The sequence below is a fragment of the Abramis brama genome, assembly GCF_963993115.1.
Source record: "Abramis brama genome assembly, chromosome: 19".
NCBI classification, from domain to species: domain Eukaryota; kingdom Metazoa; phylum Chordata; class Actinopteri; order Cypriniformes; family Leuciscidae; genus Abramis; species Abramis brama.
Window position 1 is genome coordinate 10,302,236 of NC_139981.1, and position 15,396 is coordinate 10,317,631.

At 38.0% G+C, this 15,396-nt stretch overlaps 1 protein-coding gene across 1 annotated transcript in view; it reads left to right on the top strand.

The window, feature by feature from the left end:
- The window catches only part of camkmt (calmodulin-lysine N-methyltransferase), a 103,658-nt gene extending 93,042 nt beyond the window's left edge, over positions 1-10,616 (top strand). Inside the window, exons 10-11 of the mRNA XM_084093545.1 lie at positions 2,250-2,381; positions 8,993-10,616. Of these exons, the coding sequence (XP_083949671.1) occupies positions 2,250-2,381; positions 8,993-9,085 (225 nt within the window). The 3' untranslated portion in view covers positions 9,086-10,616. The remainder of the gene's footprint in view (positions 1-2,249; positions 2,382-8,992) is intronic.
- The last annotated feature ends 4,780 nt before the right edge of the window (positions 10,617-15,396 follow it).

Sequence of the window (15,396 nt, forward strand, 5' to 3'; positions counted from 1 at the left end):
TATGAAATAGATTTTTTTCACATTTGATATTTTATACCAAGCATGTACTTGTCTCTGTTTAGCTTGTCAATAAAAATAAATGAATGCATATTTATTTATTTATTTATTTACTTACTTACTTACTTACTTACTTAGCCTACTTATTCAAAATTCTAATATTTTTGGAATTTATAAAATATTTTTATAATTTGGAGGTTTTCATATTTTAAGGTTTAAAGTCTGTTACAAAATCCATACAGACAAATCCTTTGAAAAGTCACAGCAATAAATGATGAAGGTTTTAATGTGAAATCCACATAACAAACAGAATAAAACATGAAACTTGTTAGTAATTGTTAAAACTTTTTAATAATATGCAAATTTTCCTAGTCCTCTTGCAGAGATGACAAGGGGGTAAAACAGATTTATTGTTGTGATTTTTCCCCATAGCACTGCTGACCAAATGTTTGAGCAGATTTATTGAAACCAATTAATTTCCCTCCTAATGACTATAATTTGTTATTCTAAAATGCCACTGGACCATCCGGACAGCATACAGAGCTGATTAACACATCTGTAAATATGTGGGTTTGTGTATGTGTGTGCTTTTGGTGTACAACCCGTGTAGAGCTTATGAAAAAATTAAAACATCTGTTGTATTGAGATGATCCTGTTCTCATATTAGCTGTTGTTTGTTTCATTTGTGTGCCCATTTAATTAAAGCAATATTATGAACAAAATATGAAATAATATTTAAAACCGAAGGATTTCAAAGAAACTTTGAACCTTTGGGTAATCCTCTTAGCTTGCCTGGTTGGTCTGGGCTTGTTGATCTATAAAGAGAGGGGATGCGCTTCCAGCCATTGATTGGATTAAGTGAGCTTTAATCTTTTTGTTTATTATCTAATATAATACCTGGGAGAAATCAAATAGAATGTAATGATGCAAACCACCACGTACACTGTGTGGGCTTTGAGATGCAGTGGAGGCGAGCTGGGCCGGATGGAGAATAGAGCTCAGCCCCCTGTGCTAAAATCTTACCAGAGTCTACCACACATTTTTATTTGAGGGATTAAAATCAAACTGGTTGACTTCAAAAATGGACTAGTCAGACCATTCATACAAACAAAGCAGTGTTTTAGGGTGTGTTCACACTTTGCAGGTTCGGTTCGATTAAAACGAATTAGCAGTTGCTCTGCTAGTGTGTTTCATTTGAATAAGTGCGAATGTTGCCATCCGAACCAAACAAGCAGACCGAGACCCCTGTGACTCCTTTGTATATTTTATTAGCTCTTCATGAGTTATCATCATATGTACGCACATACAACAAGGGCGTTTAGCCCAGCAAGCAGCATTGTTTCGGATGTTTGGTAAGTTCTGTTGCAAAATATACGTAATAAAGCCTTTTTTGTTTGTTTGGTATCTTTAGATTCAGTTTTAAAAATGACAGTGTGAGCGCTGAGCGAACCAGGAATAAATGTATCATTTTTTTTTTTTTTTTTGGTCCAGACAAAAAGAACCGAGAGAACCAAACTAGAAGTGTGAACACACACTTAAAGCCCCAAAGAGTTGTTTCTGCACATTCAAACAGGACAACAGTATTTTAATACTACTACTAGTACTACTACTACTAATATAAATCATGATAACAATGATAATAGTTATTGTTAGTAGTATTAGAGCAATTTGTACGCAAGAGTATTGATTTAGCAAAAACATCTCTGACCTATAATCCCTAGCAAAGGAGTGCAGTGTATTGTAAAGTATGGTTGATTAAACATTATTTATATGATCTCACTGTCCATGTCTAGGAATCACTCATCTGTAAGGTTAAGTAGTGTCAGTATTAGGTTATTGAGAATGTATTTTGATGTGGTCTTGTAACATACATTATCATTTACTTTTACTTGTATTGGATGTTTTGTCACCTTGATTTTGTCAAGTCTGCCATATTTTGTTGATCATGAGACAACATTCCACTCCTTTTAGAAAATGTAGTCCTAAACCTAACTTAACCTATTACTTATTCCGAAAATCAGAGGTAAATGATAGGTGAATAACACTGATGTAGAAGCACCTAGCCCTGGTTGTAAGCCTAAAATTGACATGAACTGTAAACTTTCCCTCAAATCTGATTGGTTTATTAGAATGGATCAACAAAGATGTTGCACTTGATGAAATTACATTCACCAGCAGATGCACAATTTGTTCTTTGTGTAACACTAGTAAAGTATCTCTACACTGTGCACGTTTGTGATTTGTCACTTTAGGGCACTGCTCTTGTATTTGCCCCTACCAGAGGAGACACACTGGCAGAATTCTGCAGACTGGGAGAGAGCGCAGGCCTGAGAGTGTGTCGCTATGACAACTACGACTCACACTTGTGGGACCTTCACCTAAAGGTGTGTGCAGTATGTATATGTGGCTTTATTGTAAATGTGAGTGTGTGTTAAGTGTTTTAAAGTGTCAAAAAGTTGAGAAACAAAGTATGAAGTTTGTCTGCATTTGCCACCGCCTTTGTCCGTGAAGTACATTTGTATTTTGAACGTTTCATTGAAGTACAGTATGCTATGTCAGCAGGAACAGGAACAGGGAGTCTGTATCTTAAGCTCAAAATGGACTCTTAAAAGTCAAAAGCTGTCTTTCTAAGAAACCCTAAATGAGTGGGGCATGGTGCTGCTACTTTCCCTCTGCCTGAAAGCACAAATGCCATTCCCAGGTCAAAGCAGCAATGCTGTCCAGCTGGTTAACTTGCACCGATAACACAGCCATGGCTGCCATTTTTGGTTACCGAAGAAGCTGTGCGGACCTATTATGCCCCACAGGCCGAACAGTGGCGGCCCTGCCTATGCCTGAGGCATAAATGGGCCTGTCAGCGGGACTCAAGAGCTGAGTGATTGGAACTTTACTTCTGTAGTGATGGACATAGCAGAAAAACTCTTAGGGGTCGTTGTGGCTACTGAGGAAAGAGTGCTTGAATTTAGAGACATCAATTGAATGGGGAGAAGGAGAGAGAGCGAGAGAATCAGAAATGCAGATTTGTGGTGTACAAATGAATTTTTTCTTCTTCTTAATATGTGAACAAACCTAATACAGTAACTAAAGTGGAAAGTTTTAAGCCTGTACAAAAAGGCAGTAAAAAATAGGGCTTGTGTACTGTGATTTTTCACAGGTGTTTTACCTGTAATTTAAAAGGGTGGTATAATGCCCCTTTCACAAGATGTAAAATAAGAGTGTGTATGTGAAGTTTTAGCTCAAAATACCCCCAAATATTTTTATATAGCATGTTAAAGTTTTAACTTTTTGAGGGTGAGCAAAAACGCAAAGACCCGTTTTTGTGTCTGTCCCTTTAAATGCAAATGAGCTGATGCTCTCAGCACAGGGGGCGGAGCTACAACAGCTTGTGTCATTTTACCTCACACAGACATGCACTGAAAATGTCAATGTTTATGTTCAAACCGGAGTCAGACAATGATGGAGAGACTCAAGAAGAAGTGACAACATGTAGAATGCAACAGGACATTTCTGAATGGTTAGTTGATGAATTTATGTAGCTTATGTGTAGTTATCTTCTAGTCATTGATTAGCATATTCAATTTTAGGAATATGGAGGAATGTCGTGTAGTCCCTACAAGCCGTTTGTTGTAATCCTTAAAAAACGATTTCTTTAAAAGCATATATCTCCCTTTGCTTTGAACTTTGAGTGTTGTAACTTTGCAGATGTTGTTTATGCTTAAACAGCAACATTACACACTAACTAAAGTTAAAATAGTGAAATCATAATCAACCACCCCTTTAAACTGCACATTGCATTGTGTTGTGTTTTGGAAAGAAATGTCTCTAAACGTACAAATAATGTCCTGACAGAAAATTACCAGTACCATTTCCATTTGTCTTGTGCACAGTAGTTCTTAATCAGAGTCAAGCGAAACAATTGACTAACATTGTGATGCCATAAAAGCATAACAACCAATTACTTTTACCTTTGCTACATAAATCAGTAGAAATAGTAAATTATATTAGTAAAACAGCAGAAATAGTAAAGTTCCTGAAATTGAATTGAATATGATTTGAAGGAGCAAACAGGATGCATATTTGAATTTGAATAAGTCATTTTAAATGTGGTTGCAGCATTACAGACAGTTTTGTTTGCATCTGTTGCAAATGTCACCTATAGAAATTTGTACTTAATTTATGTCCTACTTATTTTATTTTATTTTTTAATATAACTCATTTTTTGGACCAAGATAGAAGAACAACTTAACTTAAACTTAATTTCCCTATATGCCACTGTTGAATATTTTTGAATCCAGTTTCCTGTAATTCCAATTCAGATTTCAATTCAGCATCCTGTAGGGTGTGGCCGACTCAATTTCATAAACTGAAGGGGATCCCATTCTTAAAATTCAGAATTTTGCCCAACCCCTGTTAAACGTCACAAAAGAGTTAAATGAACGAGTTGTGATTTTATTTTCAGCCAACTGGATCAATCCTCTCTGCCTGTGAACCACTGCAGGTTTGCAGAGAGGCCACGCGGTTGAAGCTACTGGCGGTGGACGTCTTCAGCAAAACGTGTGAAATCGCACCTTCAAGTATTGTAAAAAGATGAGGAAAAAGCGGTGTCACCCTTGCCCATTTGCACACACCTAACTAGCTAATGCAGTCAACTTGTCATTGTGTTGCCCCGATGCACCTGAAGTCTAACGGGATCATTTTGAGCCAGACCACCTACTGTGTTTCTGTGCGGATAATGACATGAGCAGCGAGGGGCCGAGATAGCTGAGTCAAGAGTCCCCCCTGTTCGCGTCTTTACTCTCGGTTTGTCGTCAGTTCACGCAGCTGTGTGTGTGATATGAGGGGCGAGCTGAAGTGCCCTCATCATATCTCAAAGTGATTAATTCCTCTTTCTTATCTTCTGATGAACACCCTGCCCCCTGCGAGTGCGCGTTGGGTTAGAACGTACGGAAAGAAGTGCACAAAGAAACGCGCGGCAGACAATGGATCACATGCCCCACCTCCTTCAGAATCCCAAATCACAGCGTTCTATTATAGCAGCGTCTACGGGCCCCTCCCGGACTTACACGTACGGTCGTCTGTCGCTCCTCACCTCCAGCCAGCCTCTGATGTCTTGGAGATTGAAGTGTTTCCTTTAAGACCCTAAATCTCCTCCCTCCCGTTTGTGCAGGCCGGGCCGGCCGCGGATGGGGCTCTCAGCGGTTTGGGGACGTGGCGAGGGGGCTGTGTGTTATCCTCTTATCCCCACTGTTCTGGAATAGAGCACCAGCAGCTGGAGGACTGCAAGCCGCCTGATAATGCAGCTATTTTCTACTCGGCCATCTTAATCTTGTTACTCAAATGGTTGTGAAGGGAGTCATGAATTTTAATTCAGACATCCCCCGTCCACACCCACACATATACATACACATATTAACTTAATCTCTCTACATCCTCCCCAACTTCCAGCTGTCTGTCTGGCCGTATCTGCTCTCTTGCGCGTTCAACACCCAAATCTATCCATTTCTGGAGCCTGTAGAGCGAGCATCCGGTTGTCCGTTTCATCCCGTGCTTTCTAAAGAACGCGTCTCGCTCTCCTCGTTGCAGAAAGCAGGCTGAGGGGGAAAGAGGAGAGGGAGGGAAAAGCAGCAATAAAATAAATGACTTGCATCTTGGCAGCCGCGCGATTAAAAAGTAGGAGCCGATTTATCCAGCCACCCATGAAGCTGATTAGCAGCCTGTGATCAGGAGGAACAGCTTTGCTTGTTAAACTTTTCACCTTTGCAAGCTCGCTGCCTTTTTCTCCTTCCTCTCTCTCTTTCTCGCTTTCTAAGCTTCTTTGCTATATCACTCTCTAACACTTTTATTGCTCCCTCTCTCGCTCGCTCACTTTCCTTCTGGTCTCTCTCATTCGCTCACTCTCTCTCTCTCTCTCTCTCTGTTTCTCAGTCATAACTTCCATGTGCACACTCTCTAGCTGTGTTATAATTCACAGGGATTCCGAAAAGGGGATATCTGTAGACAACAATATCGCAATGACAATAAACACGAACAGTATATATGCTGTTTCCATAAAAATGTTAAGCAGCACAATTGTTTTCAACATTGTTGATGATAAGACATTTCTTGAGCAGCAAATCAGCATATTAGAATGATTTCTGAAGGATCATGTGACACTGAAGACTGGAATTATTTCACAGAAATAAATTATAATTTAAAATATATTAGCAGTTATTTTAAATTGTAATAATCTTTCACAATATTATTGTTTTTACTATATTTTTGATACAATTAATGCAACCTTGGTGATCATAAGAGACTTCTTTCAAAAACATTTTTAAAAATCTTACCGACCCCAAACTTTTGAACGGTAGAGTTTGTAGTGAGAATAAATCACTGTTTAATATTTAAATATATAAACAAATATTTAAAATTAATATAGTTCATTATCCTCAAATATAACTGTAATAAAAATGTTAATAAATGTTATGTTAATTTTACACTATATATCTTCTATGTAAAATATTTTGTGATATTTGCTCATAATAATAGCATTTAACAGTCTTTTCTTTATACCTGCAACTGTGTAAAAGCCTATGGTGAATTAAAGGGATAGTTCACCCACAAATGAAAAATCTGTCATCATCATTTACTTTTCTTTCTTCTGTTGAACACAAAAGAAGATATTTTGAAGAATGTTGGTATCCAGACAGTTGACGGGAGCCATTGACTTCCATAGTAGGAAAAAAAAAGTAAATGGCTACTGTCAACTGTCTGGATACCAACATTCTTCAAAATATCTTCTTTTGTGTTCAACAGAAGAAAGAAACTCATACAGGTTTAGAACAACAGGGGTAAGTACCATTAAATGATGACAGAATTTTTATTTTTGGGTGAACTATCCCTTTAAGCTCACTAAAAACATTTCATATAGTACTAAGATGGTGTGCAATGACTAATGGGAAAATGTCCCTCTCTAAATCATGTGATATATCAATGTGCACTTGTCCCATTACTGTTTGCAGTGTTTCCCTTTGGACTAAACATTTATGCTCCCTATGGTTTGAAGTCTACTTTGCAGGGTACCGTCAGGTGATTTGAACACACTCTCTATTGCACTGCACTCTCACTTGTCTGGCTTGGTGTGAATGTGTTGGTCTTCGCATTGGGCTTAGTGTTGGTCGGCTGGCTGCCCCGATTACAGAGAGGTCGCGGGTTCAAACATTGGCTGCTGTGTCGAGGGGTGGAGAGAGAGATAACGCACATGAAGGGCATCTGTTTTTATTTTATCTCAAGCCACAGAGAGGATGAGGTGAATGTTAGAGTAAGACAGAATGAGAGAGTGTGTCCACGTGGGAATATCCAAGTGGTGTTCATACAGATTTTACGTTCATTTGTAATGGTTTATTCTCTGCTTGTAGCCAATGGAGAATGTTTAGAGACTACTCAGTAACACTGTTCATAACATTCCCTGCCTGAAAAAGCCTTTTAATTTCACATGGGAATGATATAACACGACGGATGGGTTGGTGTGTTCTGTATCTAAAAATACCTCACAAATATAATAACAAAGTTGTGGTAGTGATTGTGTATGTGACCTACTCTGCGCTTCTCCAGCACATTTTAGTCGCTCTGAAAAGTATACATGCACGTCAGCTGTGTTTGCTGTTTGGAGGGGTCTTATTTTCATAAATGAACTGCATGTTTGTTTTTCTAAGTGCTGTCGGAGTGTCTGATTGTTTGGGACAGGGCTGCGCTCCGGGGCAGAAGAGACTGGCAGCGCACTGAGTGTACTGCCACAACTCTAGAGTTCAGACGCTGGCAGAAAAGAAGACCCACAGGGCAGATTGTGCAGCAAGAGCTGCCTGACATTCACTTTGCAGACGCCTCTTCTCTAAGCGGGCCATTATGAAGCAGCTAGTGGGAATCTTGCCACGTGTCCTTGTTTGTTAAAGGGAGTTCTAGCAGTGCATATCCGAAGAGTGAAGGGCATATCCCAGAAACTCTTTTTAAAATGAAATAAAATGTACTTCCTCTAATGTGTCAGAACATTTCTGAAAGCAGTAGAGTTTTCTTTTGAACATTTGTGCTGACCCAATCAACCCAAATCTTTACTATTTAAAAAAAAAAAGTATTTAAATATATATTTTTTTCAAAATACAAAATATTTTTTTCAAAATACTTTACAGTAATTTAATTCATTATTTTTTATGAGTTTTGGATAATGAAATTATCATGAATCATTCAAATATTGGATGATATAATAATCTAATCTTAACCCTAACTTGTTTCAGTTAGTTGCCACGACAATCTTTTGAATTAAACTTTTTAGGTTGAAGTGCTAAAATTAAACCTGACATAAAAGTAAATATAATTTATTTTATTTATTTTTTAACTAATAAAATGACAAAAGCACAAATAACGTTAATTACAAAAAGTTTCAAATTAAAATATAAAAATAAAAGCCAATTCAAAATGTGAATAAATACTATAATATTAAATATACAATACTAAAATAACACAGTTGGATAGTCGCACCACATGACATTTTACTGCCTGAACCAACCTTTTTGCTTCCCTGCTTTCTAATATTATTCCAAATCAATTTTGTCAAAATACTTCTTGTAAGAAATGATCATGAAATATGCCAAACTAATTAAAAAGGTTTTGTTTTCAGGAATGCAATTTTTTAATGAGGCATTTATTTATTTATTTATGATATCAGATCTGTCCTGATATCATTACATAAAAATGCCTCATTAAAAGAATCACTGACATACCTGGCAAAAAGGTAATTCAGAAATTAAAAATATGCTTGTCATTTAGTATGTTTAAATTTTTAATTAAAAAAATGAATAGACTGTGTCATGTCATCAGCCCAGGTATTTATACAGTACTATTATTTCATTAGTTTATATAAATACTGTGAAACAATCAAAACATGAGAGTTATTGATTCAATAACGTCATTTGTCCCGCCTTTTCCCCAACTTCCTAAACATTTGCATCTTGTTTTCCAGATGCAGAGAGAGGGAAAGGAGGTGTACGATGAGAACATCCACTATCCTCTTCTCCTCACTCTCACTCACGGGTCCAGTCCAGCCCTGATCTGATCTGAGCTGGGCAACGCCATCTCACGCCAGGCTGCCTTTCTGTACCGCCCACCCCGGCTTTGCCACTGTGTCCTCACCTCCTGTGCGTGTGCGCACACTCCTTATCACACTCCTCAAATACCTTTTTTAACTACCACTTGTGTGTGTGCTTTGAATACAGACTGTGTAGATGAGTTGCCATGTGTGCGTGTGCTTGACCTGTTTACTGTGCAATAACAGTGTGAAATGTGTTAAATGGAGAACACATCCCTCCCTCTCGTCCTACAGACACTGCGGATGTGACGCTCAGATACGAACTCGTTCGAGTATGCGTGATATCAGAGATGATGTTTCAGGGCAGAACATTTTGAATTTCTGAATTCCACTTTGGAGGCTGATACAGCTAATCAGGTTTGCAGGACTATCTTCGCTTCTTTACAAAGACGTAAATGAGGCCGTAGGGTCGTCTCGATCATGAGATCTCGTTATCATAATGACACCAGCTCTCGGTTCATCGTTAGCTACTGATTCGGTATCTACACTCAAAGCTTCATTCTGACACCAAAGGTTATGAAGGGTTGAGATGGATGCTGCTGCGCTGAATGTTATTTGCTTCACTGTGAAATGCTCTCACCTGGCATTTTTTTATCGAAGAACTGACAAGATATGACAGATTAGGACAGACTGAGGCTGACTTGATGTCTTGACAGCGTCACACTACCACCGGTAATACCTGCAGCAGTGTTCTCCACCGAGTCCTGTACGATTCGAGAGCACTCAATGTGCAACGCTAGACTAATGGCCTCATTAAAGAGATAATTGTCACTGTTTGCTCACTCACTCACCCTCATGTCTTTTGAAATCCGTTTGTTAGAATAAAAAATAGGTTATTTGAAGCAGAATGTACAAACTGCTCTTTTCCATACAATAAAGGTGAATGGTGACCATGAGTGTCAAGCAAGATTTCCAGAGCATTTTCAATTTCAATTTCAGACTTTTCTGCACACAACGGCTTAAGGGGACTTGGAAAATAGCTTGAAAGTTGTGTGATGTTTTTATGGTGCCTTTTTTGGAACTTGTAAGCCTCTGTTCACCATCATTCATTGTATGGGGAAATGTTTTTGAACATTCTACTAAACTTGTTTATGTTATGAATGAAAATTAATCAGGCTTGGAATTAAATTTTTTGAGTGAACTATACCTTTAAGTCTAAATTTTCTTAATGGATACAATTAATAGAAAACGACATTATTTTGTTGTTCTTGTATACAAAAGTTATGTTTTGGTATATATAAATCTGTTGGTTGATTTTATTATATTTATTGTTCTGACACAGGGCTTTCCTATAACCCTTTTTTCCCACTGTTGTTTTCTCCTGGTGGTGAGCTGGTGACTCCTCGTTCAGAGCTCTTTGGTTGGTTGTGAATTGTTCAGGGCTGTGCGCTTCTGCACTGTGATTACATTTGTACAAAACACAGACGAGTCCAAAGTGATTGTTTCTCGCTGGCACTGCAGGTGCTTGTAACGACTGTGATTAAATCATTGTTTTGAATCCTTCTGTGTTCTGGTCATTTTTTTTGTATCACAGAATAATTGATTTGTGGTGTGAAGTCTCATGATTATAATAATGAATGCCCACATTTTTTCATTGTATTTAATTCAGTAATTGTACAAATCAAATATTCTAATTGTTTTTTGTTTGTTTGGTCAAATGTTTGAGGCCAAAAGTGTGAGTGTGTGTGTGTGTGTGTGTGTGTGTGTGTGTGTGTGTGTGTGTGTGTGTACCTCCTTAACTATATTTTGGGGGGAAATTTGTACCCAGAAGTGACCAAAATCTCCAAAAACCTCCCTTTGGGGACATCCTCATTTGTAAAACTGGTACTAAAAATAAAGTAATTAAAGGCTTTTTAAAAAATGTAAAAATGCATAAAGTTTTGTGTGATGGTAGGTTTAGGGGTAGGGTTAGTGTAGAGGCAATATATAATATACAGTTTGTACAGTATAATGTGTGTGTGTGTTTCATTAAAATCTGGAAATTAGTTTTAGGTTAGTTTTAGCAATGTTTTTAAGTTATGATGTAAAAAAAGAAAGAAAGAAAGAAGAGGGAAATATAGCTATCACTAATATTTAGAACATTTTTGGATCAATTTTGTTCCATTTCTGACCAAACCCTGATCAAATTAGTTTCAATAAATAAAATTTTCACTCATATTGTTATGCTTCTAATTTATTTGATATGAAACCGTTTATATTAAAGGGATACGTTGCGCTCAAGACTCCCTGTGGATTACAGGTAATAATGATGTAAAAAATCTTTAGTTTCTTGCACAGACCGATCATTTCGCTTCATAAGACCTCATCATAAGCTGCGGCTATTCGTTTTATTTAGCCTGTATATGTTTCTTTGACTCTCAAAGTGATAGTAGCCATTGACTTGCATTATATGAATCTCCAAGGACCAAGGTTTCAGCTCAAAATCTTCCTTACCGTTCAACTGAAGAAAAAAGAGGGTGAGTAAATTAACAGCACATTTTTATTTAAGTGAACTATCCCTAGTTAGCATTTCCACTGGTGGTCTCACTTTTGGACCTGACCGTATGTCCTGCAGAGTCCCTGTACTGGCGGATGGCCTCACATGTGCCTCAGTTCACAGTTTGACTGTCACTCTAGGCCTCTTCATTTCCCATGCTCTGATAGCCAACTGAAGCTCAGCTGTAGAGTCGCTATGCAGCTAATCCTGTCAGTCAGTCTATGGAAAAGAGAGAGGGGGAGAGGGGGAGGGGTAAAAAGGAACCCAACTCTGTCTTTTGAGATTTGAAAGAGGTCCGTTGTCCCCTCCCTCTGTCCCAGTAGAGGGAGAGAGCTCCCTGTTCACTACAAGGGCTCCATTAACTTGACCACTTGCCCTTTGCACACAAAGCCTGGGCCGGCCCACTGTCCCTCCCACCCAATTATGTGCGATTAAGCTCAGTGTGCTGTGTCAAGATGCAGAGGGACAGAGAGAGAGAGAGTCCAGATACTCTGTAAGTGGAGCGAGAGAGTGAAAAAGAGGAAAAAGGTAGTTATTAAAAGGCAGTGCATGCCTGTAACCTGTAGTTTGGCTTGTTGTCAGTCTAAAGTACATTGTTTGCTGTTTTGTAGTGCTTTAGGAACCAAATTGGATATTTTAGAGTAAGATATTGGTTGTATATGAAAATGATGGTAACATTTTACGATAGGGTTAACATTAGTTAATGTATTCGGGCATCATGAACTAACAATTAGCATTACTCTTAAAGCATTTATTAACCTAGATTAATGTTAATCAGTACATATTAATCTTTAACATTTCAAGTTGTAAAAATGAACAATGTATTATGAAGAAGCATGAATTAACAATAAACAATAATATATTTATAAATTAAGTAATCTAGATTCATAAAGAATACATTCTGTAAACGTTCTTTATATTTTTAGTTTATGATACCTATGTCTGCGATTATTAACAAATTGTATTTTACTGTGAGGTGTTACCAAAATTATAATTTTATTCTTAAACGTATATTTCTTTATTTTTTTAAATGTATGCTAAATGCTAATATCATCAATATTATAATATATTTCGCCGGCTGCAACTAGCCTACTCATAAGATTATTGCAAGAATTCAAAATTAGATCTTATACTGTTTTATGAATGTTTATTATCAAATTTATTAATGTAATGGTAAATTCTGACATATTCCATATTACCCATATCAATTACTAAAATATATAACAATTGTTTTTGTGGTGCAAGTGTTGAGGGCACATGAGACAATGTTTTTAAAGAATAAAATGTGATCATTTTTAGTTCGATTTGGTGTCCCTTCCTAAAAACATGTTTTGTACATGCACAAACTCGGATAGATGCCATGCTGTTGTTGAATGGATCATGCTCACTTGGTTGTGCCAGTCTCCCTGAGGCAGTTGGCAGCGTCGGGGCAAAAGCAGGTGAACTGACAATGATGAGCTGTTTCAGGTGAGCATGTTTTCTCATCTTAAGGATGGATTATGGCTCGGGCCTTGTGCTGTGAGGGCCACTCTGGCCTGACACCCTGAAACAATACATGGCAAATGGAACAGTGAATTAGGTCATGGCTATGAATATACAGCAAACTTTCAGTTTATGGGCTGAACATTGTATTATTAAAAAATATATATATATAAAGTATAGCAACATCTTTTCTTCTGTATTGTGACGTACGTACATCTGAGTGTAACAGATTCTCAGAAAAAGAAATAAAAGTTGCAGATGTAACTTTAAGCTCACTAAATGATTGGAGAAGTCCTGCATCGTCACCAGAGAGAAGTCTGTTGTTTTACCGGAAGATCCAGTTGTGACATTTTAATTAAACATTACAATGTCAAAGAAAAAAATTTAAAAAGGAAGAATTATTGAATTCATGGCTGAATTATTCACAATAAGATATATGCATTTAGAAAACTGATAAATTTCATGCCAAATTGAATTTGCATTTGGATGGTGGCCTTGCAGGACCTTAATCTGTCCTTGCTCTTACTGGTATTTTATTGAATGTATTGTCTGTGTGAAGACTGGGATATGAATGTTTTGATAAGTTTTATTAAATGGCAAACTCTCTAATGTGCCGCTTGCACTTTGTAGACATTATATTGCTGTTTTCACAAATTCTGACCAACGTGCAAACCATATCGTCTGACCTTGAGTTAAAACCAATAAAAGGTCCCCTCATAAAATTCCTCTCCTTCAGAAAGGTGGTTTGGCTTTGGTGTGTTGCTTTTATTGAAGAAGTAGATTTTAAAGTATCTGTCCTTAATTCCACAGTTGGGCTTTAAAAAGGTTTCCCTCTAACGGGCAGAGTAAATCAAGGGAAGTGAGTGCACAGTTCCTGAAAGCATTTTCTCCACTGAGAGCCATTGAGTGTGTTAGCAGCAGGAGTTGGAATGCTTTCCCTTCCAACACCTGCTACCGGCCCTGTGGGGCCTGGATTACCTTTTCTTTTCCACCCACTCTGCAGAGAGAGAGCCCAAATGCTAAGTGAAGTCAAAATAAGCGTGGACCCTTCGGCCTGTTTCTGAGCACCGGCATCTCTGCGACGTGGTGCCACTTTAAATCGTGTATCTCCGCGAATGTTCCAGGAACATTTCGATTTTAGCATTGTTCACCTGAATAAATTTCTGTGATGAATTTACTGACATGCAGCCTTATGAATAAAAGAAATCAGTCAGTTACACCTTTTCCTCCTGCCCTCCGGAGAGGAAATTGTACTATTCAGAACAACCGAATGCCTACGCTACGTACCATGACTGTGTGGTTCGAAGCTGTGAATGAATCAGAAAAATTGCTTAGAAAAATCAATGCATATCCTAGAGCTCACTGTTACCTCTCTGCTAACAAAGCAAATAGCATATGTGCAGTGTGTAATGGTTCGCAGATTGCTGTTTTTGAACATGCTGCCATAATGCTTAGCTAAATCTAAACTGGATCTTGATGCCGCACAATGAGAGAGACCTCTTGGCTCCGTTTATTGAGAAAGTGGCCATATGAAAGAGTAGTCTCAAAAAGCCAGCTCTCCATCAAACTGACTTATCCTATCCTCCACCTGGATTTGACATTAAGCCTTTTGGAAAAGATCCAAAGCGCTCAAGAGGTAGAGGCTTTGTGGAAGTGAATGCACTCAGTGGAGTTGATTGGTGGCACATAATGTTGAATTAGTATGCAGTCTACATGAAGAAGAGGTTGGGCAGTTTTGACAGAGCTTCTTGTATATTTTAGCATCACACACACACAACGGCTCCTGTTGGCCGTGTGTGTGTGTGTCCTAAATGCACAGTTTGTTTCATTATATACAACCTGAACTGGATTTGGTGCGATGAAGTTCTTTTGGCTTCTTTTGGTCGTCAAGGTGACTATGTGAACGCCTCAAAAGCATGTTCAGCTGCAGCGATTGGTCAACAAGCTTCTTCCTCTCACAAGTGGCCTGCTAAGCATGAAGAGGGTCAGTTTCTTTTCTAGAGGTCAATGAAGCAGCAATGTGCACCACTTACCCGCAGACAGATGCACATACAGTAAAATACAAGTAAAATCGATATACACAGAGACGCATTTATTGAAATCTCGAGGTGGGGGTGGGGGTGGGGGGACTTGTTCCTCTGACAACATATACTGGGTCATAATTCATATATTTTCTAAAAACAAAACAAAAAAACAATATAATGCATAGCTCTTGTTCAGAATGTATATCATACTTGAACACACTTTTGCATGCATTTATTTCCAGGAAGTATAATTTTGTATATTTGAGTGGACTTTACAGGGATTAAGCTATTGCTTA